Source organism: Fusarium fujikuroi, chromosome FFUJ_chr03 (genome assembly GCF_900079805.1).
Source record: "Fusarium fujikuroi IMI 58289 draft genome, chromosome FFUJ_chr03".
Lineage (NCBI taxonomy): Eukaryota > Fungi > Ascomycota > Sordariomycetes > Hypocreales > Nectriaceae > Fusarium > Fusarium fujikuroi.
The window spans coordinates 4,821,664-4,848,936 of record NC_036624.1 but is presented as its reverse complement, the minus strand read 5'-3'; the positions used below and the strand labels follow the sequence as shown (position 1 = coordinate 4,848,936).

At 48.8% G+C, this 27,273-nt stretch overlaps 14 protein-coding genes; 6 read left to right on the top strand and 8 right to left on the bottom strand.

The window, feature by feature from the left end:
* Positions 1 to 157: 157 nt before the first annotated feature.
* On the bottom strand, positions 158 to 1,748 carry FFUJ_03626 (related to trichodiene oxygenase cytochrome P450; the record flags this gene model as incomplete). XM_023575494.1 has 2 exons in its annotated part: positions 158 to 1,422; positions 1,481 to 1,748. The coding sequence occupies 2 exons, from the start codon at positions 1,746 to 1,748 to the stop codon at positions 158 to 160; spliced, it is 1,533 nt and encodes a 510-aa protein (XP_023428667.1).
* Positions 1,749 to 2,808: 1,060 nt separating this feature from the next.
* Positions 2,809 to 4,462, top strand: FFUJ_03625 (uncharacterized protein; the record flags this gene model as incomplete). XM_023575493.1 has 6 exons in its annotated part: positions 2,809 to 3,327; positions 3,400 to 3,562; positions 3,617 to 3,809; positions 3,864 to 4,005; positions 4,102 to 4,293; positions 4,355 to 4,462. The coding sequence occupies 6 exons, from the start codon at positions 2,809 to 2,811 to the stop codon at positions 4,460 to 4,462; spliced, it is 1,317 nt and encodes a 438-aa protein (XP_023428666.1).
* A 578-nt stretch (positions 4,463 to 5,040) lies between these two features.
* FFUJ_03624 (related to fungal specific transcription factor) lies at positions 5,041 to 7,101 on the top strand (the record flags this gene model as incomplete). The annotated part of the gene is made up of 1 exon (XM_023575492.1): positions 5,041 to 7,101. One exon carries the CDS (start codon positions 5,041 to 5,043, stop codon positions 7,099 to 7,101), a length of 2,061 nt encoding a protein of 686 aa, XP_023428665.1.
* A 91-nt stretch (positions 7,102 to 7,192) lies between these two features.
* On the bottom strand, positions 7,193 to 8,420 carry FFUJ_03623 (uncharacterized protein; the record flags this gene model as incomplete). XM_023575491.1 has 4 exons in its annotated part: positions 7,193 to 7,307; positions 7,354 to 8,097; positions 8,148 to 8,295; positions 8,390 to 8,420. The coding sequence occupies 4 exons, from the start codon at positions 8,418 to 8,420 to the stop codon at positions 7,193 to 7,195; spliced, it is 1,038 nt and encodes a 345-aa protein (XP_023428664.1).
* Positions 8,421 to 8,913: 493 nt separating this feature from the next.
* FFUJ_03622 (monooxygenase-like protein) lies at positions 8,914 to 10,624 on the top strand (the record flags this gene model as incomplete). XM_023575490.1 has 2 exons in its annotated part: positions 8,914 to 10,268; positions 10,327 to 10,624. 2 exons carry the CDS (start codon positions 8,914 to 8,916, stop codon positions 10,622 to 10,624), a joined length of 1,653 nt encoding a protein of 550 aa, XP_023428663.1.
* A 443-nt stretch (positions 10,625 to 11,067) lies between these two features.
* Positions 11,068 to 11,916, bottom strand: FFUJ_03621 (uncharacterized protein; the record flags this gene model as incomplete). XM_023575489.1 has 2 exons in its annotated part: positions 11,068 to 11,853; positions 11,905 to 11,916. The coding sequence occupies 2 exons, from the start codon at positions 11,914 to 11,916 to the stop codon at positions 11,068 to 11,070; spliced, it is 798 nt and encodes a 265-aa protein (XP_023428829.1).
* A 953-nt stretch (positions 11,917 to 12,869) lies between these two features.
* On the top strand, positions 12,870 to 13,157 carry FFUJ_03620 (uncharacterized protein; the record flags this gene model as incomplete). XM_023575488.1 has 2 exons in its annotated part: positions 12,870 to 12,956; positions 13,011 to 13,157. The coding sequence occupies 2 exons, from the start codon at positions 12,870 to 12,872 to the stop codon at positions 13,155 to 13,157; spliced, it is 234 nt and encodes a 77-aa protein (XP_023428662.1).
* Positions 13,158 to 13,407: 250 nt separating this feature from the next.
* On the bottom strand, positions 13,408 to 15,155 carry FFUJ_03619 (related to hexose transporter protein; the record flags this gene model as incomplete). XM_023575487.1 has 6 exons in its annotated part: positions 13,408 to 13,527; positions 13,581 to 14,093; positions 14,143 to 14,523; positions 14,575 to 14,720; positions 14,770 to 14,949; positions 15,002 to 15,155. 6 exons carry the CDS (start codon positions 15,153 to 15,155, stop codon positions 13,408 to 13,410), a joined length of 1,494 nt encoding a protein of 497 aa, XP_023428661.1.
* A 578-nt stretch (positions 15,156 to 15,733) lies between these two features.
* On the top strand, positions 15,734 to 18,376 carry FFUJ_03618 (related to beta-glucosidase; the record flags this gene model as incomplete). XM_023575486.1 has 3 exons in its annotated part: positions 15,734 to 16,061; positions 16,107 to 16,350; positions 16,408 to 18,376. The coding sequence occupies 3 exons, from the start codon at positions 15,734 to 15,736 to the stop codon at positions 18,374 to 18,376; spliced, it is 2,541 nt and encodes an 846-aa protein (XP_023428660.1).
* Positions 18,377 to 18,541: 165 nt separating this feature from the next.
* Positions 18,542 to 19,415, bottom strand: FFUJ_03617 (uncharacterized protein; the record flags this gene model as incomplete). XM_023575485.1 has 2 exons in its annotated part: positions 18,542 to 18,985; positions 19,044 to 19,415. 2 exons carry the CDS (start codon positions 19,413 to 19,415, stop codon positions 18,542 to 18,544), a joined length of 816 nt encoding a protein of 271 aa, XP_023428659.1.
* A 408-nt stretch (positions 19,416 to 19,823) lies between these two features.
* FFUJ_03616 (related to bifunctional 4-hydroxyphenylacetate degradation enzyme) lies at positions 19,824 to 20,872 on the top strand (the record flags this gene model as incomplete). XM_023575483.1 has 5 exons in its annotated part: positions 19,824 to 20,095; positions 20,157 to 20,253; positions 20,303 to 20,374; positions 20,424 to 20,685; positions 20,733 to 20,872. The coding sequence occupies 5 exons, from the start codon at positions 19,824 to 19,826 to the stop codon at positions 20,870 to 20,872; spliced, it is 843 nt and encodes a 280-aa protein (XP_023428658.1).
* Positions 20,873 to 20,982: 110 nt separating this feature from the next.
* On the bottom strand, positions 20,983 to 22,797 carry FFUJ_03615 (uncharacterized protein; the record flags this gene model as incomplete). XM_023575482.1 has 4 exons in its annotated part: positions 20,983 to 21,634; positions 21,695 to 21,767; positions 21,816 to 22,096; positions 22,142 to 22,797. The coding sequence occupies 4 exons, from the start codon at positions 22,795 to 22,797 to the stop codon at positions 20,983 to 20,985; spliced, it is 1,662 nt and encodes a 553-aa protein (XP_023428657.1).
* Positions 22,798 to 23,834: 1,037 nt separating this feature from the next.
* On the bottom strand, positions 23,835 to 24,716 carry FFUJ_03614 (related to gamma hydroxybutyrate dehydrogenase; the record flags this gene model as incomplete). The annotated part of the gene is made up of 1 exon (XM_023575481.1): positions 23,835 to 24,716. One exon carries the CDS (start codon positions 24,714 to 24,716, stop codon positions 23,835 to 23,837), a length of 882 nt encoding a protein of 293 aa, XP_023428656.1.
* Positions 24,717 to 25,299: 583 nt separating this feature from the next.
* Positions 25,300 to 26,759, bottom strand: FFUJ_03613 (uncharacterized protein; the record flags this gene model as incomplete). XM_023575480.1 has 6 exons in its annotated part: positions 25,300 to 26,074; positions 26,123 to 26,154; positions 26,208 to 26,240; positions 26,290 to 26,368; positions 26,430 to 26,644; positions 26,709 to 26,759. The coding sequence occupies 6 exons, from the start codon at positions 26,757 to 26,759 to the stop codon at positions 25,300 to 25,302; spliced, it is 1,185 nt and encodes a 394-aa protein (XP_023428655.1).
* Positions 26,760 to 27,273: the final 514 nt, after the last annotated feature.

Here is a 27,273-nt window from a genome sequence, read left to right as displayed (position 1 = left end):
GGATAATGAATTGTGAGATAAAGAAGAGTAGGGCAAGCATTAAACCTTGTTGCCGGTAGGCAATGAACATACAGAGTGTAGTAGTCAGTCAAGCATGAAACTCTGGTATTGACAATATTCTGATGCATTAAAGTAGATCTCGATTTCCTGTCCGTTATTAAGCTTCACGTAGCCCCAAGTCTACCATAACAGCGTGACTACTGACATAACTCGTAAACCGATCAAGGGCTTCCACCTTGGCCTCCTTATCCACCAACCTAACCTCGTACTTCTTGAACAAATATGCGAGAATGTAGTGCATCTCTGCATATGCCAAGTTCTGTCCGAGACAACTCCGTATGCCTTTGGAGAACGAACACATATTGGCATCAAGAGCCTTCCCTCCAGCACCAAGCCAACGATCAGGATTAAACGTATCGGCGTCCTCGCCCCAGAGCTCCTTGCTGAAGTTCATGGTGTAAGCTGACATGCCAATGACACTACCCGGAGGAACGACCTGGCCATCCACGACTAGAGGCGGCCCGTTGCTGGGGACAACCCGCGGAAGTCTCCCCGGTGCAGCAATGGCAAACCGTACTGCTTCACGGACTGAAGCATTGAGATACTCAATCTGTTCCAAGTCCACCAAGGGCGGCAAGCTCTCTGTATTAATAGCACGAGCATCCAAGGCTTCTACAAGCCTCCTACTGACCCGGCTGTTCTTAGCGATCTGACTGATAGCTACTGCTAGAGAATATGCTGTGGTATCAGATCCTGCTACAAGGAGGTCGCATGCTTCAGCTCCCATCTCTTGTTCACCAAGATCCGAGAGGCTAGAAAAGATAGTGCCATAAGAAGACTGTGGTGGATTTCTTTTAAAGTTGCTCGCAGCCGCATAGCACGCATCATAGATCGTGAACATGAGGCGAATCTCTTTGCTCGCAGTCTTAGCGATTCTCGGGGGGAAACTGGTCATGATCTTTCGAAAAGTCGGCTTGTACATGAACTTCCAAAGGACCTTGGAAAGGGCGTCGAATGTCTTGAGGAAGTCCCCATTGAACCCCTGATCGCTCTTCTCAAGCTGTCCAAGCGGCTTTCCAAGACTGTAGTGAGAAATAATATCGACAGTGGTGCATCGTACAGCGTTGAAGATGTTGTAAGGGCCTTCTTGACCATCGATGCGTCTTCCGAGCTCTTCAATCTTCTCCTTGAGCAAACCTTCTAGCTGCCCAATAGCGCGGCGGGAAAAGAATGGGTTCAGACGACGTCGTCGCTCCTTGTGAAGACTGGGAATATGTTCGGCAAAGACACTGTGCGGAGTATTGAAGCCGGCATAGAATGCGTCGTGTTTGATGTAAGTTGAACTTTGGTTGTATATATCCTTGTACAGTTTGACATCGTCGATGTGTAGTTCGTTAGGGCCGATTCGGATCGCTCTCGAATCTGTTTTGTTGCCGGTAGGTGAGAGGAGGCAAGAAAGGTAGTAAAGAGTAAGACTGACTGTAATTCTCATGTAAATCTTTGAATACATGTTCAGGATTTCCTTGCTCAGAAACACGAAGCAGCCAATTCTGTGATAGGGAGGCTTCCTTGGGGCCGGGGAATTTGGCCAGCGGGTGAAAGTGAAGTTTGTAGAGTCTGTCAATAGCTGCGTACAAGAAGTATACAACAGCAGACACTACTGCAAAGCCAATCATAAAGGTGTTTTTATCTCGATGGCCAAGAAGCTCTTGTGCATGGGCAAGGATGCCGGCCAGTGGCTGATCCATCTTTTGACGTTGATAGACCTACGGTTGAAAAGTGGTGGTATGAAATAGACGACAGTAATTAGGTGAGGTGCTATTATTGAACAATCGAATTCTGGGTTGTCTGGAAGGGAACAGCAGCCTTTTAATTTGCTGAGATGTATCAAGTGTGATGCCTGCATATCTAGAACCGCTCTTGTATTGATCATACCAGAGAAACCTCCATGCCATATTGAACAACGCCACAACGGATCGGAAGCCTTTCGGTATGGCAACAAACGGATGCACTACCGGGTGTCCCCCGACCCGATGGATTCAGCTTGCACAAATGACCAACATCCACCCCGCTTATGTCTCTAGTCTTGGCGTCTCGGGTGAGATTTGGATGTACCAACTCCCCGAGTCCCATAACGAGGGATATCAGTTGTGCCAGTATCGAGATGGGTTATGCACACAACTGTCTTTCATCAGGCGGCTGCCCCTTTGCCTGCTTTGAGTTGACTGATCTGATGGGCTGATAGCCTATGCTTGAATTACGTATCACTCGTCGACATGCCAAATAATTGAACTAGTAGCCAATTAATACTTAGACCATTTGCTGCTTGAGAACAACTCTTCTTACCCTTACAGGCCGTGTAATATTCAGATTAAGTATTATAATTTAAAGAATTAAAGTAACGATGATATATATAGTACTCAGTATATCCCTTGTACACCTCTTTCGAACGTATGTCATCAGCTTGGACCCAATCAATTGACATACTAAGATAAGTAAATATAGAGCTCAATTGAATGAGAGAGTCTACAACCAGATACCTTTGTAATCGAAACAGCTCTTGGCTCAGCCTATTACCCGGGTGCAATGGACCTAACAATCGGATCCCAGCTCCCCGGGCCGGGACAGCTTTCGCCTTTTCGCATTTCTATCCGGGATATACGACAGTCAGTTACTAAGCCCATTGTCATCGGGTGGGGTCTGAGCACTCTCAATATTTACTGGGACCTTCACCCAACAGTATCAAGTCCCTCGATCTACCATAAATCAACAAAACCATCATCTGTTCTACTCTCGCACACACTCATCATGGGTAATTTAAGAGTCTGCATAGTCGGCGGCGGTCTAGCAGGCTCACTGCTAGCTAACGGGCTCATCAACAATGGAGTTGACACAATAGTCTTTGAAAGAGACGAAGAAAGTCTAAAGAGAGAAGGATACCAGATCCGTCTGGGTGACCCTGCGTTAACCGGCCTGGCCTCATGCCTGACTGAGTCACAGTTGGAATCTATTGTGCAAAGGCTCGGGAGATACTCCGGCTCTTCCAAGGCAGCACCAAGTATCTGCAACACCAAGTTCCAGACCATTCTGGACCTGTCGGCACTACCGACCTACTCCAAGTCATCGGCCATCAATCGCGTTGTTCTGCGTGACTTGCTTCTCGAACCCGTCGTTGCCAAGGGGAAGGTCAAGTTCGGTAAGCAGTTCTCACATTACGAGATTGTCGAAAATGGAACTGGTGGGAGGGAAAGTGTCAAAGTGAACTTCAAAGATGGCTCATCAGAGTATTGTGACATTCTGGTAGCTGCAGATGGTAGCGGATCAAAGGTTAGTGAGCCTTGCTTAATAACCCCTTTCATCAATATGCAGATGCTCAAGTCCTTTTCTTTTTCTTTTTAGATAAACAAACAAATCGGAGCAAAGAATATCGTGGACCTGAAAAGCCATCTGTCCTTTCTGTCAAAAGGAAATGCGACCAAGGCACGACTGCGCCAGCTGCCCCCTCGTCTTTTGAATGGGCCAATTCTGGTGTTCAAGAACGGCATTTCTCTCTACTATGCGCGTTAGATGCCATTGACCCTTATACCCTACCATTTTAGTGACTGACACTATGCAGTTTACTTGCCGGCTTCTCTACAGAAGCGCGGGAATCAACGGCAAGATGACGATTTTGACTTTGACGAGAACCAAGCATCATTCTACTGGGGCTTGTCTGTTCCCCGTGAGCTGTGTCCCTTTGAAGACACGTATGATATCCCGGACAGGCGACAGTTCTGTCTCGACATAGTACGCGATTGGGCTCCAGAATAGTAAGATTCGGGCCCCCATTGCTTACCCACCGATTACTGACTCATCTTCAATAGCCACGTCATGCTCTCTGCTGGAGCCGGTGATGAAGATAACATCACAGTGACAATGCTCCGGGCTAGCACTAAACTCCCCAAAAACTGGCGGCAGCGACTTCAGGCACAGAATGGCAATAACCCAGAAGAAGGCCATCCACGGGTATGGCTCGTGGGCGACGCTGTACATGCCATGCAGCCAAACCGGCAAGTCGGGTTCACGATTTACATGCAAGAATCCACTAACAAGGCACACAGGGGAATGGGCGGAAATCAAGCGATGAGAGATGTTGCCGACATATTGCCCGAGTTGCTTGCACTGAACAGGGCGGCCGAGGCAGGCCCGCCATTGAGCACTAAGGAGATCGAGGTTAGGTGCAACGCATACGAGAAGAAGATGATTGACCGTTCTTTTGCTTGGGTCGCCAAGAGCGGAGGCACGACCCAGCCGGTAAGTCGGCGCCTGTCTTTTCCCGTTGTTCAAGATCGTGCTTGTTCTGATTGTGTCAAAGACCGTCGACCTCGATGGATTTCTGGGCAGTATTATATCCTTCTTGGCGGGCTTGCTGTTACCTGTAGCAACTATCTTGTACAAGGCTTTGAAAAGAGCTGAGCAGTAGATGTAGTCACAGAGTCGGATATGGAGCTGAGATATTGAGGGGAACTGATTTGTGGTCCGGACTTTCGCGATACCGAGACGGGGGCCGGACTTTGACAAAGGCCGGCAATGCCGTGGTGATGGGGGGATGGATTGCGGGGTACCCCGTATTTATCTGGGGTATGACATGGTTGCAGTGCAGGGGGGGAGGACAACTCTAGATGCTGTAACCATACTGAACTTTCACTCGCAAATACCTGGCATCTATCTTGATAGAGTTTCCAAGTTTAAATTCGTATCGTGTGTGTCTCGTAGTGTAAATATCTTGATAGGTAATTATATGTGTAGTTTAACAGGGAGTTGGTTAGCTAGCTGTGGCCCAATGCCTAACATACAACTCGCTAGTGACTGGTCAGTTAGCTAGCCTACAGCCCACTATCTCGGCATTTTAACACGGGGGGTTCTTTGTCGGCAGTGAATTTATATAAACCTCCGGAGTACGTGCGTACGTACGCTGTAGTCTAGACAAGTGTCGGTTCTCGCATTTTCAACACCTCCTGCGTCACATTCACAAGCCCATATAAGAAGAATTCATACAGTATGCCTACCAAGAGGCTGAGTGATAACATGCGCCGTCGCTGTGCCGCAGCATGCGAGAGCTGCAAACGCCGAAAAGAGCGATGCGATGGCAATTTGCCTTGCCGTCGATGCGCCATCCGACAGATCGCCTCAGAGTGTCGCTATTCAACCCCAAAACGTCGTCCATCCACCTCCCCACGCCAAAGTGTCAGGACAGACCCAAGAGACCCTCCAGAACCACTGGCAGACATGCTGCTGAACTACTCCATCGACCTACCACTTGAGCAGACGGCGAGCCAGCCTGAGGACTCATTTCTAGACATCGGCGCCCCATTCCCCGATACCTATCGGGCAGCGGAGAACGACCACCAAGGATCCATGCATTTCGGAGATGCCGCCAATGAATGCTTTCTTCAGCAGATCCGCCAGCTCGTTTCTCGAATACTGGGGCCGTGTGCCTTTGTCGAGCAGCCGATACAATATCATACCAACCATGATCCCTCGTGTCCAGTTTCCGTGTCCCATCCCCCACCAAAGCCCAGCTCTCTCCATGCGAAGCAACTGGTTCGTTGGGGTATACAGGCAACAAGTCACTTGCTGGGTGCTTTGGACGAATCAGAGGTTAAGTCGCAAATAGACGCCTGGCTGCAGCAAGACGAAGACGCTGCAACCCTCTCCTCTGCAATCTGCTACTTGATCCTCGCGAATGGCGCGCTAACCTGCCCGGGAGACGAAGATGCGACTGCGGAAGCGTATTACACATATGCGAAATATCTGACGAATTCGAAATCGGGCCAAGGTCCAAATCTCTCGGCGATCCTGTGTCACAACTTGATCGCTTTCTACCAGATAAACTCAGGGCGAAGAGACGCCGCCTATCACTCCATCGGGGTTGCGTGCCGACTTGCCTGCGCTATGGGCATCCATAAAGTGAACCAGTCGCAACACATGAGTCACGCTGATTCTGCTTTCCGTGAACGTCTCTGGAAAGCGCTGCGACTGTTTGATACTTTCGCCAGCGGTTCCTTGGGTCGACCAATCTGCACCTACGAGACTCGCAACACCAAGGCCGAGAAGGGCTATTCTTCCGCCATCGACATGGCCGCTATTCTCGAAGCTGTCTTGCGGGAGGTCTACGGGCCCTCCAAGGTTTCAAGACACTTCATCACAAGTATGACGCAGGAGCATCGCTCATGGGCATCTCGCATGACTTCAGGCCTGAAGACTGATGGGCTAGAGTGCGCGGAACCAGCACAAGGCTACGAGTCAGTATCAACACTGGCATCCTCTAATATGAGACAGTCATACTACTGGTCGATTATGCTGCTGACCCGGCCTCTTCTCCTTGATCGAGCGGCGTCAAGAGCAATGCGTGGAGGTACCAGTGACAGCAGCTATCGAGACGTACAAGGGACGGCAACACCATCACATCCCGACACGGCTCTTGTGTATGCTTCAGCCGACTCTGCTGTACGTGTCGTTCGTTTGCTTCAGAGCTTTCTCGCAAGAGACGACTTACCCAAGCGGTTACCTTTCCCGGTCCACTCTGCTTTCACTGCTGCTCTGACCTTAGGTGTTGCTACCTTTGCAGATTTGGACCATGTTTTTCCCCTGTTATCGAATTTAGCCACTGCAGGCCAGTTGCTCCAGAGGCTTGAAAAGCATGATAATATCGCGAGGTACTACTTTCAGGTAGTGCAGCAGCTCCAATCTGCATGTGAAGAGTATGTGGAACAGCGGAATAACCGTATCGTTGAGAAACAGAGCCATTTAGTGGGCGAGCTTTTCGGACGTCTCCAAGAAAAGCCACATCCACCAAAACACAAACGTGGGAGGATGGACAGTGAATGGGCTGGTGAAATCGCTACGGCCCAGGAGGTGCAAACCCCATCAGCTTCTCTGTCTACGGTCTCTTTGACGGAAGATTCTACCCTAGCAGTTGACCTTGGTAATGTTGGTGGAGATCCCCACGATCTATCTTTGGACTTGTTTCAAGATTCGTCGTTACTCGACATGTCTCATATCGAAGATACCTCAGATGTAGGTAGTATGGTCTTCTCTAGCTTGAGCTGGTTTCAGTAGCCGCGACGAGAAGAATATTGTAATATTATAGGATGATGTTATTTCTTAACACTAGTTAATTCACACAGTAGTTCTTGATTACATCTCCACACTATACATCCAGCGTGTACACTTTTCCAAGCAGCGTGTCAATGACTGTAGCTGCTGTCTCCTGTTGGAGCATCTGCTTTGCAGCATTCACATCCACTCTGAGAGGCTTGATGATGCTTGAAAACGTCAGCAGTGTAATAAGATCGAAAAGGAGAATATTACCTCGGATCATGCAGGCAGAAATAAATGCTGGTAGGTTCACTGAGCCACTTTGCCTGCTTGACAAGGAATTCGGCGGCTGAGCCTTGGAACGGTCTCCCATCAAGATTCGCTCGACCGCCAGCTCCCATGATAGCAACTGTAGGCTTGGGGATCACACACTCGGCGATGCCTTGATACACGCCCAAGTGACTGTTGAACAAGATGCTTTTCCCGTCAGCGACAAAATTATACATCAGCTGGCCGCCATCAAAGTGCGACATGACGTGCTTTCGACGATCTTGTACATAATCAGCAAAAGCACGCGTCCCTGGGTCCATGGTCTCCTCGGGCATAAACTCCTTCATTCTGAAAAGACCAAATTGCATCAGTCTGGTAATGTCCAAGGTGCAGTCATACGGGGTGACCTCGCCTGTAAACCTCTCTGCGGTGTCAAATTCTTCAGGGAGGTCTTGGGGAGTGATTGCAGGAATTAAAGAGTGCAGTGACGGCCAGACGTGGACTGCGGCTGCGGCATACTTGACGTGCGGCATAGGAGGCGCTGTCGGTGGTGCTGGAGCTCGATCAATTAGACCTTCCGCAGCCTTTCTGAGGGTCTCCTTGCTGAATAAGGGCACTCTTTCGCCACCGCTGACAGGGATCAACTGTGCGTCGGGGACCCCCGCATCTCGGAGGCATCTGATAGCCTCACCGTTGGCAATTATTGTTGCCCCTGTTCTCACGGCAAGTTGGTCCGCGCCAGGGAGGCTTCGTGAGTATTAGAACCTGATGTAACTGAAATGTTTGCTCAGACCTACTGATCGAAGTGGGCGTGCGAGATGACTATGTAATCTAGTTCTGTTACGTCCTTAAGCTCGAGGTATCTTTTCAGACCCTCCGGTTTGTCGAGCCAAGTATCGTGGAATATGGTCAAGCCCTTCCATTTCAGCCGAAATGTAGTTGTTCCTATTTCGTTTCAATCAGTCCTGACTCCATCCATTGGGCGCCAAGTATGCTCAAAGTAGGCTGAGATGGTTGACGGAGATTTCAAGAAACATACCGAAGAACTCCAAAGTCGTTTTTGTCACCATGATGACTTCTAGACTTCTCAGAAAGGTTTGTGCGGAAAGGAGATACCTTGTTTTTAGCTGACAAGCCTTTGCGATATGGTGGTTTCAAAACTATCCCAACGTTGTTGTGACTTTGTCCATGCCTAAGGGACGATCAAATATATCGTATCAATATAGAGGATTAGTGACCCTCTGTTGAGACCCGGTGGAGGCGGGGCGATTCCGATCCGGCCGGCTTCCGGGCTTCCGGCCCATGGCTTCGAGCCGAATTGCCAATGAATCCGAAGAACACTAATTCCAAGAATCCGATACAACTTTAAATGCAAAGGAATAAATTTGTCACCCAGAAGAAGTGTACGGTCATCAAATACTGAATCCTTTTCGGCTTCTTCACCAGGGTCATGCCAATTTGACAACATCCATCGCCATTATCCAGGTCTATACCATTCAGACTTCACATCGCGAGAAGTAATCCAAGTTACACCTATCAATCACTTTTCTCACTCACGTTAGTATGGATAAACCCAGCAATTGGGTGCCTATGCGGGAAGGCCCTTCTTTCCAGCCTCGCAAACTCAAGGTTGTTTGCATAGGTGCCGGGTATGCAGGGCTGATGCTCTCGTATCAGTACAAGCATGGAGACTCGCCCTTGGACCAGTTTATTGACCTAAAAATCTACGACAAAAATGATGACGTCGGAGGAACTTGGCTGGTCAATAAATATCCCGGGGTTGCATGCGATGTTCCCGCGCACATCTACACTTTCCCCTTTGAGCCGAATCCCTCTTGGAGTCAGTTTTATGCTACAGGCCCAGAGATATGGAGCTACATCAAGAACACGTCTGATAAGTATAAGCTTCAAGAGCCCGTTATACTCAACTCTGAAGTCATATCCTCTGTCTGGGACGACGGCGCTGGTAAGTGGCACTTGGAGATCCAGCATGGTCAAAGCCGTGAGATCACCCACGAGGAAGCAGACCTAGTCATCAACGCCACGGGCTTCCTCAGCAAATGGACCTGGCCCAGGATACCTGGGCTGGAAAGGTTCAAGGGGAAGCTGGCTCATACAGCTGCATGGGATACAAGCCTCGACTGGTCCGGCAAGACAGTGGCCATCATTGGCAACGGTTCTTCCGCTGTGCAAGTCCTTCCACAAATGCAACCTACCGCAGCCAGGATCGTCAACTATGCCCGAAGCCCGCTTTGGATCAGTAGCGCATTCGCATCCGAGTTTACCCCCGAGGGCAAGAACTTCACCTACACTGATGAGGAGATCCAAGCATTCAAGGATGATAAGGAGATGTTCTTCCAGCTCCGGCATAGTATTGAGCACTCCTTCAATAAGTTCTTCAAGGTTTCCATCAAGGACAGTCCAGAGCAGCAAGCCGCGTTTCAGCTATTCAAGTCAAAGATGGAAGAGGCACTCAACCACGACCCCGACCTGTGTGCCAGGCTCATCCCGACATTCCAAGTTGGCTGTCGGCGATTGTCTCCCGGTGAGAACTATCTCCAGGCGCTACAACAAGACAACGTCACCCTCCAAAATGAAGCCATTCAGGAGATTGTTGAAGGTGGAATTCGCAGCCTCACAAAGACGGAAGAGTTTGATATCATTGTTTGCGCAACAGGGTTTGATGTCAGTTTTGTTCCGGGATTCAAAGTCGTGGGTCAGAACGGTATCTCGCTCGCTGAGCAGTGGAAGGATGCTCCAGAGGCGTACTTTGGGGTATTTGCGGCAAACATGCCCAACTTCTTTACTATCAATGGTCCAAACACACCTCTGGCGCACGGAAGCTTACTGGCTGTTATGTCGTTCACGGTAGACTACATCGCAAGATGGGTCCGGAAGATATCAACACAGAATATCAAGTAGGTTATAACTCGTGTCTAAGCAGAACTCATGCTGACTGGCTATCACTCCATCCAGGTCCGTCCAGGTTCGCCAGGATGCATTAGATGACTTCAATGTCTATACTCAAGAGCTGATGAAGAAGACTGTTTGGACTGGTGACTGTCGGTCCTGGTTCAAGAAAGGAAAGGCCGACGGTAGGGTAACAGCTATGTACCCGGGCAGTGTGATCCACTACAAGGAAATCCTGGACGAGTTTAGAACCGAGGACTTCGTGTTTACGTACACTGGCGGGAACCGGTTCCAGTTTATGGGCAACGGCTTGACTTTTAGGGAAAAAAATGATGGGGACTTAGCATGGTATATGCGGAGATAGTTTTACCAGAGGTCGTTGTGTCTTAGGCTTGACCTTTGCAGAGAGTAGGAATATGCTACCGTTCTTCATGCAGTACTTCTTCAAATAGGCATACTACCAATTTGCAGTGAGATAAGCAGGGCTTCTTGACTCATGGATTATTGGCCGTACTCAATTGATCCATACTTTTCTTAACTCACACTTTACTAGGTGTCAACGAATGATCCATCTTTACTGAACTTGACGGACACCTGGTGACCTCAAATCCATCTAGTGGCCACAAAGTCTATCTAAGGGGGCCAATGCTCATTAATATTTAGCCTGGTGAGACCGAAGCAGTCAATCGACCCGTTTTCACTTCCACCGTCACCGTTTAGCTAAAGAAACAGGAAACAGTTAACAAGACAGTTTATATTTCTACGAAGTGGAGATTTTAATTGTAAGTCTAAAAGCCATGAAGCCCCCTACACAATATCCTTCAGATAGGCCAGCTGTGCCTTGACGTTTTCCTCAAAGACCTTGCCATGATAAGGGTCAAAGTGCCCAGAACCCTTCAAAATAGCCAGCCTCTTGGGCTCATAAGCCAGCGCGTATGCCTTAAGCTGAGTAAAGGTTGGCGCACACCTGTCATTCTCGGCAGAGACCAAGAGCAGTGGTGTTGGAGCAATGCGGTGCATAAAAGCCAGAGGTTCAAATGCGATCATGTTAAGAAGTGTTTGGGGGGTGACATTCGGGGACCAAGGTAGCTTATCCTTATCCAAAGCCTTGATGAAATCGCAGAGATTCTCATCCTGAATGAGAGCTTTGGTGTCTTGCTGAAGACTCTCGTCGGGAGTCTCGGCAAACAGCTTGATCAGTGGGACAGGCTTGCCTGCTTTGAGCTGTTGTCGGCTGCTGTATAGGGATCCAATCAATGGTGCGAGGTGTGAACTAAGTAGTTCGCCGGATACAAAGGGAACCTGCGAAATCACGGCTCGGATACGCTTGTCGAATGCCGCAGCGTGTAGAACGGAACCACCGCACATGCTAGTGCCCCAGTAGACAATCCTGGAGGCATCAACCTCGTCCAACGAGGCAACGAAGTCAAAGGCATCCGAGTAGTCGCGGGCAGTCTGGATGGGGTTCGTCTCGTTCCGGGGAACACCGTCGCTTGCACCCCAGTTACGGTGGTCAAAGAGCAAGACTCCATAGCCAGCAGATTGGAACCGCTGAGCAAAGTTGGGGCAGAACTGCTCCTTCAGACCTGCCAGCTAGGAAAGAGATTAGTAGATGAACAGGGTGATTCTCGGGAGAAAGCTCACTCCGTTTGCCATGATAATGCATGGGTGCTTTCCATCTCAACTGGCGGTGTAGAACCAACCCCTAAGGGTTAGTCCGTCAACGGTGGGGAACTCAACGTCTCGACGACCTGGTGACATTTTCGGTGGGATCCTAGATATAAAAATATATTGAAACTTGAGACAAGCCAGCTGCTGGAAAATTGGGAGAAGAAAAGTGACTTCATGGTAGCAAATAGCGCTTGTTAAATATTATTTACACATTAGCTACCATTATAGGCAACTTAGTCTATCGGCTTGAGCAAGAGGGTCTCCGAATTTCGGATCGGATGTTGGCCAACAAGTTCCGATGCCTAAATGTAAGTCTAAGAAGTGACTGCAAGAGTCCGAATGCTAAATGTAAGTCTAGGAAGTGACTGCAAGAGTCCGAATGTTCAGGCTACGAGGTATCATGATAGAAGAAAAGATGCCATCAGAGTCTCCAAACCAGTGTGAGTCAAAGAGTGGGGTTCGAAGTGCGTAGATTGTATGTGAACTTGATGAAGAAATGTCGAGAAAAGTCTCAGTCTCGCAGATGGCACGAGTCAGAAATATTAGCTTTCCAAGGGCCTGTTTTGTTTTGATGCATATAATCCACTTCAGATGGGGATCGATATCCACCTTTCATCAAAACGGGTACCAAGCTACGTAAGCTGAAGGTCGAAACCAAACAGCGAGGTTACGATCTGCGGTTTTGAGTTTAATTGGTATCAATGCTTCGTTTATCCACCAAGTGAATCATCTGCTTTAAGCTTTGCAAACTGGATCATATGTCTTGGCAGTCAAACAGTCGGTGAAGAGAGCCATGACAGGTGTTTATAATGCTCTGGAAACAAATCAAGCTTGAAGTACTTAAATCCCAGCTTGATACACAAGCTGCTTCTTGTCTGAGTTGCTATCAAACTTTACCTTATCACTCCATCAAGTCCAGATATCGATCAATTGCGACTATGCATTGCTCTAGCCTCTTTATCTTGGCAGCTGCCTTTATGCCTTTCGTCGCTGCTGATGACTGCGTGCCGCGAAGCACGCCTTGTGTAAGTGGACATCATGTGCGAAGAGAATTCGCATTTACTTATAATAAATAACAGTCTCCGATCGCAGTCTGCAACAGCATGACTGGTCTCAACGTATGTGGTACAACAGAGCATGCTAGCCAATGTTCTACAATGGTTGTTCCTGACAATGATTCTGGATCTGTTTCGGTAAGTCTCAAGGAACTCAAGGCTCATGGATAAGTGAAGAAGCTAATGGTCGAAAAGTGCCAGTGCTGCAAAGCCTGATAGGGGGTCATATAAGCTTGCTAGTTCAGATTGCCCTAGTACAATAAGATTCCATCGTTATTATAGTTTACTTAATATCGATTGACTAATTATTTGAAATGCTGTCGCTGTCACGAAGGAGATGCGTAGAGTTTTGTCAGTCCGTTAGCCTCAATACAAAGCATTGGCTGGCCGCCTCTGTAACCATCAAAGCGTAGGCGCCGTCTTAGTCCTTCTCGTTCCTCCGATGTTCAATACACTCAATATCGGTCGCCTCAACCTGCTTCTCGGGTGCGCCCTCCGAGTGCTTCTCGAACACTTCAGAGATCTCTTCGAGGGATCGGTTCTATAAACCCAGTCAGACAGGTCAATGATTAAAAGGAACGGCGAAAGACTTACCTTGGTCTCCGGAAACATAAATAAGACTGTGATGAGAACAATGCAAAGCCAAACGCAGTACACGATATAATACTTCCAACCAAGATTCTTCAGCCCAATCGGGTTGACGAACTGGTTGAAGAAACTAGCTCCTTTGATGGATCCCATAAGAAGTGCGATACCCTTGGCGCGAATGTTGAAGGAAAGGATCTCCACGGGGTATGCGACAGCCAGTGGGTTCCAGCAGATGTTGTACGAAGAAGCGAAGAAGATGACGCAAGTGAGAATTCCCGCACCGGTGGCCTCTGACTTGGTCCTTGCAAAGACACTGCCGGTGATGGTCCACGCGACCATGCCAGCTAGCATGCATGAAGTTGCGACGACGAAGAGAGGGCGACGACCGACTCGATTTACGAGGTTGGCACCAGTCATGGCCACGATCATGTTCCAGATCTGAAGGATACCGTTGATAAGAGTGATATCTTCCTGTGAGTTGATACCAATCGATCGAAGGACGGGAGCAATATAGTAAGACTAGATAGATTAGTGAGTTGCTTATAAAATAAGGAGCAGGCTTACTTACCACCAAGCCATTGCCAGACCACTGGGGAAAGAAAGCACAGCAAATAACGAGGAAAGTTCGATGTCTATTAGCCTTGGTCTGGACCAACTCCTTCCAGGACCTCGATCCAGCCAGCTCAAGTTGAAGGGCAGTGCGAATCTCTTCAAACTCAGCGGCAACAAATGCAGAGTCTTGGTCACCATTGGCATGGTACTTGATCAGAATATCACGGGCCTCGTCATGGCGGTCTTGACCTACCAGCCATCGAGGACTTTCGGGGAGAAACCAGAGTCCTATGAGGTTGATGATGGCGGGGAGCGCTTGAAGAGCTGTAGGGAGTCTCCAAGACCATTCTGAGTTGATGCGATAAGTGCCGTATGTCGTCCATGCTGCGATGATAGACTATAGAGGTTAACTACCTTATTCCGAGTCTCTTGGGGGCATTATGCTTACTCCCAAGTACCAGAGCGTGTTATACATCGATGTTAAGGTCGTTCGCGATTCGGGATGGGCCAGTTCGGCGGCGAGCATGGGAGCAGAACTAGACGCGATGGTGATTCCGAGACCGATCAAGAATCGTGAAGCCATATACATGGGCGCTGCAGATAGCATTAGCTTCACTTCACAAGGGTGCCGAGGAAGACTGACTGTTGATGCTCGCGGTCTGAATGATGGTCGAAAGAATAACAATGACATCGCCGACAGCCATGGCCCATCGTCTTCCATGATGGTCAGATATCCAAGCGGCGGGGATTGTTCCGAATACGGCGCCGAGAGGAAGAATAGCATTCATAATACCAAGAAGAGAGCCTTGGGGATGGTTGAAGTCTAAACACCCATGGTTAGCTACAATGAACATCTATAGAAGTGAGATGCTAACAATTCTGCCATCGATCAACCCCCTGAATGCCATTCATGAGACTTGAGTCATATCCCATTGCACCACTGACAATCAGAGAGCCAGGAATGAGAAGGAGATATAGCCTCAGAAGGCTAGGGTTCTTGAAGAGCGAAGTTGAAGCTGGAGCGGTCATAACGGCGAAGGTGATGGTTGACGATGATACTTGGAGAACTGCTGATGATCTGCAACTCAGGCTGGGGTGCTGCCTTTTTATGATCGTTTCAAACCGAAGAATTAGCACTCATCGTGAAGTACCGAGACGTCAGTTGACTCAAGATCCCGACGCGTTCCAAAAATCTGGATCGTGCATTGTTACCCCATCTGGGGTAGCCGACTGCTGAATCTTCTCCGCAAAATTCTATTAGCGAGCTGAGCACAAGACAAGCGCTAGCTTAAGGTAGAGATTGGGAGTTCATGATGTCGGCTCACACACCGAAATGCCCCGACCAATCAGGTATTGAGGGCGGAGAAGCAGTGTTGTGTCGGCGCCACAGCCGAATTGCCCCGATGAGGCCCAAGCGATGGACTTACCCTATTCTGGATGTTGAGGGATTGTAGAGAATGGCAAGATGTTCCTACTATTCTATTCCTTTTTAGATATCATCTTCCACGATGTCTCGTGCGTTTATACCTTTGAGATCAACAGCCCCTTGACGTCGAGCTTCGTACCCTTTTCTCAAGCATTGACTTGTAATTGCACAATCAAGTACGATGCGCTCTATTGATCGCGACCTCTCCTCCGAGCTGTCATTAGAGGATACCGTGAACCTCCTCTCAGGCCACGACTTCTGGAATACTCGCACCAATCAAGCCCTCGGCCTAGGATCACTCAAGTTCTCTGATGGCCCAAATGGCGTCAGAGGCGAAGACTGGATCAATGGAGCGCCATCTACAGCAATTCCGTGCGGGACAGCTCTAGGTGCCTCTTTTGATGTCGAATTGGCGACGAAGCTGGCTGGCGTTCTCGCGAGAGAGTGTAAGCGCAAAGGAGTGCATGGACTCCTGGCTCCAACCATGAACATCCATCGCTACCCCTTGTGTAAGTACTATCAGGTGGCTACTCGTGCTTCAGCTGACTTTGTAGGTGGTCGAAACTTTGAGTCTTATAGCGAAGATCCTTTGCTCAGTGGCCTCATCGCTGCATCTTTCGTCAAGGGTCTTCAAGCCCAGGGCATTGCCACTAGCCCAAAGCATTTCCTAGCCAACGAGGCAGAGAACGGTCGACGATGGAGTGACAGCGTTATCGAAGAGCGAGCATTAAGGGAAATATATCTCGAACCGTTTAGAATTGTTGTTGAACAGGCCGATCCATGGTGCATCATGACTGCGTAAGTCACAGGCTACCCGTTCTAGGAGATGAGGTCGCTAACCTAAGACTACTACAGATATAATTCTGTCAACGGCTCGTTCTGCTCCGAATCTCAGAGCCTTCTCTCCATCCTCCGCGACGAATGGCGATACAACGGTGCGGTCATTTCAGACTGGTTCGGAACCTACAGTACAACGGATGCCTTCAACGCTGGTCTCGACCTCGAGATGCCAGGCCCGACCAAGTTTCGAGAATACAAAAAGGTGTTGGAAGCTCTAAAGAGGGGAGAAATACAGAATAAACAGATCAAAAAATCAGCAGCGAGGGTCGTCAATCTTCTTCGAAAGACCGGTCGTGTTGGAGAACCTGGTTTCCCACCGCCACTGAAAGCCGAAGAACCAGACTATCTCGAGGATTTAGAGTCCAGGTCGTTGATACGACAGGCTGCTGAGTCAAGCATGGTCCTTCTGAAGAATGAAGGAGATACACTTCCACTTGTTGATCGAGATACCAGACTCGCTGTATTTGGACATCATGCGATCGAACCGTCTCTATTTGGAGGAGGATCTGCAAGTCTCAAGGTGCCATATGCATCAACTCCATGGGAAGCTCTCCAGAAGACCTATAGAAATGCGACACTTGGAGCTGGCGTCGCTGTCAACAGACTTGTGCCACTTCCGAACGAATCCGGCCTCCATATTGACAGCATCACGCTGTATTGGCACAACGGAGATCAACCCTCTCCACAACAGCTCTTCCACTCTCAAGAGTTGAAAGACACTTTGTACATGCTTGTTGAGCATGCGCCAGATGGTCTACAAGATCGCTCTGACTTTTGCACAAGTATGAACTTCGAGCTTGTCGCACAAAAGACGGGGCCATACAACCTTAGTCTGAGCGGCCCGGGTAGCGCAAAGTGCCTGTTGGACAACCGGATTGTTCTCGACGTTGAGCGAGATCTCAACATTTCTACCGAGGACTTCCTCTTTGATCGCTCAAAACTAGAAGTCCGTCGACAGGAACCGGTACATTTGGAAGCAGGTCGAAGGTACAAGTTTGAGGTTCTCAGCTGGTCTTCGAAGCACAAGGCTCAGAATGTGAACCGCGAGTTCTTCATCCAGGGTTGTCGACTTGGTCTTGCACTCGCTAGCGATGACGATATCGCTTTGGCTAGGGCAGAAAAGCTTGCAGAGACTGTTGACACTGCTCTAGTTGTGGTCGGCACTGGTACAGAATGGGAATCCGAGGGATTCGATCGTGTGAGCATGAAGCTCCCACGTCGACAAGATGAGCTCATCCTTCGTGTCGCCAAGGCATGCCACGGCCGGACAATCGTGGTTGTCAATGTCGGGTCACCCATTGACACGAGTTCTTGGATTGATGAAGTCGATGCCGTCATTTATGCGTGGTTTCCTGGTATGGAGTTCGGCAATGCGCTTGCTAGAATTATATCTGGAGACGCATCGCCGTGCGCGAGACTTCCAACTACGTTTTGGGACACAGTGGAAGATTATCCAGCTGGTAATGTTGAGAGTCTGATGACTTCTGAAAAGGAGATCCATTATCGCGAGGGCATCTACGTCGGGTACCGTCAACCGTCACTTGAGACGTACAGCCCGCGATTCGCCTTTGGCCATGGCTTGTCATACAGCGTATTCAGTTGTTCTGTCAAAAGCCCTACCAACTTGACGTTTGATCCCATTCAGGCAGCAGTCAAAGTAATTCTTGAAGTTCAGAATACTGGCGCTGTGGCTGCGAGTGAAACCATTCTCCTCTTCATTGAAGCTTCGGAGCCAACGACACCGAGACCGAGGGTAGAGCTACGAACATTTGCAAAGACTGCGATTCTGGAGCCGGGAGCTTCGCAAGATCTGGAATTCTGTTTAACAGCTCAGGGCTTCTCGTATTGGGATGTCCAAGATCACCTTTGGCGTGTTGACGCGGGAAATTATAGGTTTCGTATGGCTGGACCGCGTGGAGTCGGGGACTGGAAGGAAATTAATGATGTTGTTGTCAGAGTTGATGAAGGATTTACCATAGAGTAGATTATAGCACATGTTTCCGAACCTCTATATTTATATCTGTGCTAGAAATTGTTTTTTAATTGTTTACAGATGATGCCACCACCAACAAGCAATCACAACAATAGCAGCACTTCAAAAGACCATTCTCCTCTTTCAATTAATGATAGAACTACTCGGAGATTGCTACTACACAGTGGTCTTCCACTGCACCTTCTCAACTTCATCTCGACCTGTCATGAAACGTATGCTGTTCTCAAGAATGACTCTCAACACCTCCATCTCCTTCTCATTCCGAGGTCCGTAAATCATTAGGTAGGTACTAGCGACAGCGTATTTGTTCTTGACCCATGAGGTCTCTGGGACAGAGAGCCTATGTCTCTCGGCCCAGCCCTTCTCGATGATCACGCGAGCGTCTGCCGGGGACAGGTATAGATGTACCGATAAATCAGGGTGGGCATGGCCCAGTTCGCCTCTCGCTATAATCGCTGTCTTAGGCAGATGCTCGGGCTGTGACTCGAGGAGCTTGTGTGAAACGAAGAGGGCATCGTGGTGGCGCTCGTATAGTGACTTCTTAGTCTCGAGGATCGAGGGATGTTGTTGTGCGGCGTTGGCGAAGAGGTTCTCGACGTACTAACGAACAAGATTAGTCGGGTGGAACAGCTAAAAGCAGCAGAGGCCAAGCACATACGGTTCTCATACGCGTAGGCGCATGCTGTGATAATTGGCGATGAGGAGCGATGCCACCAAGCAGTGCCCGCTCTCCCTGTCGCCTCGGTAGGCTCTTGATCTCTGGATGGCTTCCCTCTGTAGGATAGTCGGCAACATAAGTCGCACCAGACTTGCTCAGCGCAAAAGGACGGATGCCAAAGGTGACCCACGCCCATCCTTTGGCATTATAAGGAGGACCACCAGGGCCGAGGGCGAGGTAATCGCGATAGTCTTTAACACACCATGCTGCGAACACTACTAGAGCCGCAGCTCCAGAAGTAGTAGCGAGGAGGAAGGGACGCTGATGAACTGCGCGCTCCAGCATTGTCTTGATGTGTTGGAAATCGGCCATGGTAGTGGGATCAAGGCTAGTACCGTGAGAAGCGGACGGGCATCCCGACTATTTTGGGGTTGAGCTTCGTTATGTATTCGAACTACAGTAGAATTACAACCTACGCGTTCAGCCTCCGGTCATGCAACGCCAGCTCAAGCGCTCATCTACTCCAGTTTCGGCCTAGACCGGATCTTCGGGGCATTTCGGCCTCTGAACCGACGCCACTGAAACTCTACGCACAGGCTTGACTCGGTCATCTCCACTAGACCTTGTCCTGGTTCCGATGACGGCTGACAAGTACTGTTAAATGGTTCGATCGAGTATTTATTCCAGCGTTGTATACTCGGCAATTATCTCAAGGGTTCCAATGTGCCCATGGCTTCTTCAACCTTTCGACATCAATTACGTACAAATTGTTTAGCTAAAATGTCGATCCAACGCCTTGTTCGTTTTGTCTCGAAAGATGATGGCAAGACTTACTACGGCGCTGCAGATGAGGCACTCCAATTCGCCAAACCTTTTCAGGAGGGAAGCCCATTCTCACCTACGACTCAAATTAGCGACAACAAGCACGGCATTCAGAAGCTCTTGTGTCCCATTGGCATCGATGATGCCCGCTCCGTTGTTTGCATCGGCCTGAACTACACAGACCACGCTCAGGAGGCCAAGATGGCTATCCCAAAGGTGCCGGTTGTTTTGTGAGTAATTTGGACTCGATAGCCCATTCTAGAAAACGTGGTCTCATAGTCCTCGTGATAGCTTCAAGCCGGTGACTGCACTTACTGGCCCATATGACGACCTTGTCCTCCCTCGCACTTCATGGGAGAAGGGAAGACTCGACTACGAATCAGAATTAGTAAGAGGTTCTGGCTCCAGATACAGAGAAAAGTGATTTATTGTCTTAGGTGATCGTGATTGGCCGTAAGGCCTCGCGGGTGTCCAAGGATGACGCACTAGACTATGTCTTCGGTTATACTGTAAGTGATCAGAGCTTCCAGAAGAGGCTCGTTAATAACGCTATTGTAGGCTGGCAACGATATCTCCAACAGAGCATGGCAGCTTGAACCGCACTTGGGCGGAGGCCAATGGTGCTACTCGAAGTGTTTCGACTCTTCCGCACCTATAGGACCTGCAATCGTGTCAAAAGATATCCTCGGCTCTGCGGTCGGGCTTGGGATTCGCGGCACCCTCAAGGATACCCAGGTGCAGAACGGCAACACCAATAATATGATCTTCTCTGTAGCCGAGATCGTGTCATTCTTGAGCCAAGGCATGACGCTGCTTCCTGGTAAGTTCAACGCGGTTAGGCTCGCCCGCCATGATTGACTCTTTTAGGGACCCTTATCTTCACTGGAACTCCCGCTGGTGTTGGCTTTGGAAGGACGCCTCAGATTAGTATGACGGAGGGCGATGTTACCAAGGTTGAGATAGATGGCATTGGTGCCATTGCAAACAAAGTTGTATATGAACAATAAACGCACCAAGAAGTGTTGTCAATTCTGTCTAATGCCAATCTCACGCGCCAATAATGTCTGTCGAATAAGAGTGCTATGATACCAACCTAACACATCGCTACTAACAAACACTAGGTCTGCTCATGACCAGAAATATCGTTCCCAACGACACTACGATCATGCCACTGAGCATCCACAATCAACGCCCATAGCTGATCCGCGCAATACGAAAGGCTTGCACTCTCCTTATCCCAAAGCCGAAGTTGTTGATAAGCATGCTGACAGGCGTCCAGAGCACACCGAGAAAAAGTTCCCCCAAAAACGGTAGGCATGACTGATCCTTGTGACATCGGGCTAGCAATATCGGAATTCTGAATCTCAGGCTCGCTGGAATCCATGTGATGAATCACATTTGGCAGATAACATGCCGCGATGAGCGATACGGCAGCTGACCAGACGTTCCGTGCCAGAAGCCAGCATCCGTAATGCCGAACGGGTTGTTCTGACTGTTGGTGGAGAAATTTGATTGTGTAGTGAAGATATTTCGCCGTTCCTTTTAACAGAGCGTCAGGATGGGCATCTGGTTCGTTTGTGTCAGAGTGAGCATCTGCGAGAGCCGCGAGAAAAGGGCGGAACACAAGCATCATCAGCTGTCCTTGTCTGTCAACTAGAACCTTTCGCATTCGGTGCTTGAATGATTGTTCCAGAGTTTCAATCGTCCCTGGGGAGAATTCGGAGGAAAGCTGTGATGCAAATCGTAGGTCTGCTGGGAGCGAGCTCATCCTATTGTCTCGTTATTTTCAGTCTGCTCTGTGAGGTTGCTTCCTGACTCACAAGACTTACCATTCGTTTATCTGACGTTCAAACTCGCACGCCAAAGGATAACTGGTTGTTATACTACTTCCGATGATTTCTTCTATACAACCATCAAAATCCGACACACATAATGCTGTGAATGGCTTACCGCTGTAAAGCTCAGCCTTGATACGCTCGACCAATCTCCGGCTGGAAGTCTCAGCCAGGTAGTAATACCACGTATCCGTATCAAGCTGCGAGCCGATACTAGGCCATTCAAATGGCTGAGGCGGCGGTGGGGGAATCGGAGTGCTTTGGATCAGTTGCCCGAGCCTGCCTGGTTTCAAAAGTCCAAGGTGAGGATAGATCTCTTCGGTTAGCTCCAGCTGCATCTTTGCAGTTGCCCACAATACTCTATGACTAAGCTTCTGCTCAAGAATATCGGGGTACCTATTTAGTCAGAGACTTACGACTTATCTGTGATAGTAGACGCACCTCAGCAACATTGTCTCAGCCTTGGCTGCGGCTGTCTCAACATAGCACCATGCTTTCCACGGCCTCAGGATCCACATCTGATAACTGGCTAAGAGCAAGTGTGCTTGCAAGTCCTTGATAGTTGAGCCATTACTAAACGCCGTGACTCCAAGCCATGGAAGTGCCAGAGTCATGTAATGGGATTGACCAAGCGGTTGCTTTTCCGGGGAAGCCCTTGCTGACACTTCTCCTAGAGCAAGTACTAACAGCAAGATTGTCATGTCTGGAGGCTGTAGTCCTGCTGGTAGCGCCTTTTGTACTGGCCAATTTTGAAGCTCTCTGTCCTTCAGTAGTCGGTCTTCCAGGTCTTTCAAGAAGTCAAGGTCCAAGATTGGTGACTTGCTGTGGATATTGACAACGTAGTTTCTAATAAGTGATGCTGTGAGATTAGCTGATTCTGGAGTAGAATCCACTTGCCTATCATCCGACATGACTTGGTCATGATCGAGCGGATCAGTTGTTGCATCAGACCTCACAAACTCTGCCTTGATAGAAGGACTAGGTCCAGGTGTTTCTGAGCCTCCATCAGGGTTGAGCAGCAGCTCATTTCGATATGTCTCCCAGTATCGATGCTGGCCGCATCTGGTGATAGGCTCTCGAAGCACATTCCAAGACATTATTATGTCCCCGCTCGGCCACTGATTCCTTGACCTTGGTGTCTGCTGTAAAGCTGGCGTGCTCGGATTGGCACTTGATGCTCTCGGAGCTCCGTTACCTGTCACGCCATGAAGCTGTTTGAGGAAATTACTCTCCATGATCTGTATCCTTTCCAAAATGAGCAATGAGGCTTTGTCTAGGCTTGACGTCTAATGTCAGTCGGGAATCGCTGGAGGCTGGTCGCTGCAATCTCACCTGGCGGGTTCTATGTCTGGATAAGTGCATTGTGTGTTGGTCCTGACACAGAAACCACAGCTTGGCCGTTGGCTATCACACCGAGACTTCCTTGGATATTGTTAATACGGCTACATGTCTTTCAAAAGTGGGTTTGGCAAACCTTGCTCTGCAGACTGCACACGCGTGCAACGCGCGCTTTCTCGAGTACTGACCACCAACACGTTTACTTGGCTCATCCATATCTCAGAATCAGATATCACCTAGTAATACAGAGAAGATTAGCAGTGCTTGGGGATTTCTGAGCCCTCAAGGTCCAAAATATCGTCTCCCAAGCTTGTTCAATTCGATCACCGTCTCGGGGTTCCACTGCAGGATCTATCTTTGCCTGGCATAGGCGAGGAGTTAAAATCACGCTTTATGTATATAGCCCTACAAGAAGACTTGCTCAGATAAGTACAAGTACTTCATGTGCAATCTGCTTCTTGTATGTTGGAAGGAGTATGAACTTCATAAGCCGTAATGAGATCATAATTCTAACTAGTACCTAAGGTAGCTGAAAATTCCACTTTCCCGAGGTTTAACCTTCTGTCCGTAGAACTCGGTACGTGAGCCACATAAACAGCTTTGTATCAGCGGAAGGATTTAGTAAACATGTAATCTTAAGGAATATTGAAGAATTTTATATTAACTTGACCCGGGCTAGGTAGGTATTTACTGATATCTTGCTCTAGCCATCGAACGCATGATGGATAAGGGCATACGAAGGGTAAAACTCAATGTAACCTGTAGAATTACAGATTTTTTTTATTCACTTCTCTAATTATGTACAAAACTTTCCCGGAGTCTCGGCAAACACTTTATAAATAGCCATCATATCCTCCTCCCCCAAACCATTTTCGTGAGCTTCTCTATAGAGAGAATTGCAAACTTGGATAGATGGAGTTTGAACTTGTACGCTTTGCGCAGCAGACTTGATCAGCTCAGTGCTGTTATAGCAGTCTTTGATGGCCGCCTGGGGTGTCCAATCTCCGTCGAGTATCTTCGCCATCTTCATCTTGGAGTATGCAGATGCCAACGGACTACTGTTTAGTACCTGTCCAAAGGCCTCCAAGTCCAACCCTTGAGCTCTGGCAAGATTCACTGATTCTGCAAGACCAGTGGTCACAGAGATCAGGAACAGGTTGATGGAATATTTAGCCTTCAAGCCTGATCCGATAGGACCGCAGTAGATGGCCGCAGTAGTGATAGGTTCGACGACGGCTCTGATCTGTTCAGCAACCTGTGGGTCGCCAGCCATCATGCCTACAAGCTTTCCCTCCTCAGCTGGGACCTTGCTGCCACTGACAGGCATCTCAACAAACTGGCCCCCCGCATTCTGTACCTGCTGCGCAAGCTTATGGCTGAAGTCGACAGACACTGAGCTAGTGTTGATCAATGTTTTACCACGTATGGCTTTCATAAACTTGTCATTGGGCTCGTTTTCAATCATCGATTGGATCGCTTTGTCGTCGAAAAGCATTGTGAAAATGACATCGGACTTCTCAACCACAGCGGAAGGAGTCTTTGCGGCTTTGGCGCCGGCCTCAACGAGGGGCGTGCATTTGGCGGTATTGCGATTCCACACTGTGACCGGGAACTGTCGTCGTAGATTGAGGGCCATGGGCGTACCCATCGTTCCCAGGCCTAGGAAGCCAATTCTCATCTTGACTGAAAGGCGCCTTGACGGAATTCTGAGTAGATAGAAATAGTCTATTCTGCTGGATTAATTTATTTACTGATAGTTTTGTGTGTGGCATTTCAAGTAATAACAAAGAATTCTCATAACGGCATACTAGAAAATAAATATATTGTTGTACGCCCTTTGCAACACAAGCCGATGCTCCCGATACTGCCGATGCTTTTGCATCGGTTTCGGTAATCATCATGGTTTGGCATTCTTCCAATGCCGACAATAACCGGCTCGTGAGGGTTGGCGTCGAAACACGCTCCAAGAGATACTCACATTCTGTGTGGGACATTGCACTCCATTGTCTAACCGCCGACAATGTTCAAAGGATTTTATTTACCCTCAATGATATATGTTAGTAACGAGGGATTGTATATAATAAATGCCACAATCTCATCAAGCTGTCGAATCTAAATGCAATATCAATGTTGATGCTTCTAATCAAAAAAGAAACGAAAGCGCGTATTAAGTATATTTAACTCATAAAAGCTAATAAAACACATTAAAGTATGAACGTGCATACAGCAAGCTTGAATACCATGCATAACTATTGCCTGCTCTATGACGAACAAGACGAGCAATCAACATTTCCATCCTTCTCAAAATACTTAGTTCCGCTTTGAGATTCAGTGCCAGAGTCTCCCGGATTTCCACTATAGCTTGAGCAAAGACCACCATTTGGAAGTCCTGCAAAGTCACCAAACTGACAGCTCGGGTTGTTGTCACAGCGCTGCATACACTCTTCAAAGCTTCCAACATAAGTGTTGAAGTCTATTCGTCTGAAGAAAACTGACTCAGTAACGTCAACTGCTGTGTCGCAAAGAACCTCGAACTTGCATTGGCATGAGCTCTGAGGCGTGTAGGCGGTGCAGATCGGTCCGACGGAGCGGGTCTTGGTCGTGACTGATGTAGTCTTGTCGACCTCCGTGGCTTGCTGCGTTGTGATTATAGTATCCTGTTCAGCGGTAAATGAGGTCGAAACTGTGGTGGCATCTGCGGTGGTCGTCTCGGTGATTTGAGGTCCAGGGAGAGTGACAGTCACAGTTCGAGTCTTGGCTGGGAGGGTCGTGGTGATGGTCACCGCAGGTTGGGTTTCAGTGTGGACATCGACAACCGTCTCAGGATGGGGCACAACAGTCTCAGTGACGATAGAACCAGTTGCTTCGATGGTAGTCTCTATAACGCCCATACAGGCACAAGCGCTGCTGTACTGCTCAGCATCTGTGCATGATCCAGCATATGAGGGAATGTCCGTTGGCTTGATGATGTTCTTGGTGGATCGAGCGGCAATTGCACGCTTGGAGGGAAGGCCATAGTAAGTTGTCTCCGTAACACTAAAAAAGAGTCAGGATGAGCCTTCACGATGGGAGGCTATTACATACGTGTTCACGTCAGTCTGAACCACTGTCCTGGTCTATGTCCCTGTTAGCCCTTACATTCCTCAAATAGACATTGCGGTATCCGTACGTTTACGTCGGTCTCCAGGTAGGGGTCTGGTGTCTATAATGAATTCAGCAATATGAACTGATGGCAGCTTCTTGGTGCTTACAATAGTCACAGTGACAGTCTTGGTGGGGGTGACAGCAACGTAAACGGTCACAGGGTCGGAAGTAACGCTGGTAGTGGCACTAGATGATGTTCGTTATTGTCAATCCATGAATGTATGCTGCAGATGCTCAAAGGACCTACGTTTGATCGGACTGTGTCGCAGTCGCCTCATCCGTCTCCGGGCCCAGAGTCTCGGTATCCTTCAGTGTCACGGTCGATTGCTCCGCAGTCGCAGTCACAGTCGTCGCAGAAGGGATCGAAGTGTATCGTAGGAATGAGGAACAGTCGCTCTCGTGGGCGGGCGGCCATCTTCGAGCTCGGCAATTGGACAATCCAACTGCTTTCAGACAGGCGTCCTATGATTGTCAGCGACGTAGCACCACGGCGCATGGCTGATGATACCTTTGTGCAAGTACCTACATCAGCAGACGCAGATGCGATGAGCAAAGCAGATAACAATGTCACTTTCATTGTGATAATCGTCAACGGCACGCGAGCAATAATGGCTAAACTAAATGCGCCAAGAGTCGAGGCGAGCTTTGTATTTATTCACCTGGAATCGGATGTTATTGCCGTCCCCCATGTGTATCTCATCTCATGGATCTGTTCGTCAGAAAATAGCGGCATGAAAAGCGGCCTATCTCCGAACTATCGATTCTGTTCAGGAACCAGAACTTGACTAGCCAATCAAAGGCGCCCTACTCGTACAAAAATCTCCTAGTCTCGATCCTTCCTCCAATGGCGGCGGGCTGAACCTGATGCAATTTCCGATTTACGAGGTGCCCCATATGACTAGTCCTCGAATGTTCCGAAGGTCAACTCTTCAGGCGCTCCCAGCTGTCCTTTTCTAGTAATCGGCGTTTACTAAAGGAAGTTGAGAATTACCCGTGTCTTTGAACATAGAAGGAATGATGTTCGGAAAGTAAGTGGCAGGCCTCGCTTTGCCACCAGTCTGAACAAACTGCCCACGAAGATGTTGCCCAAA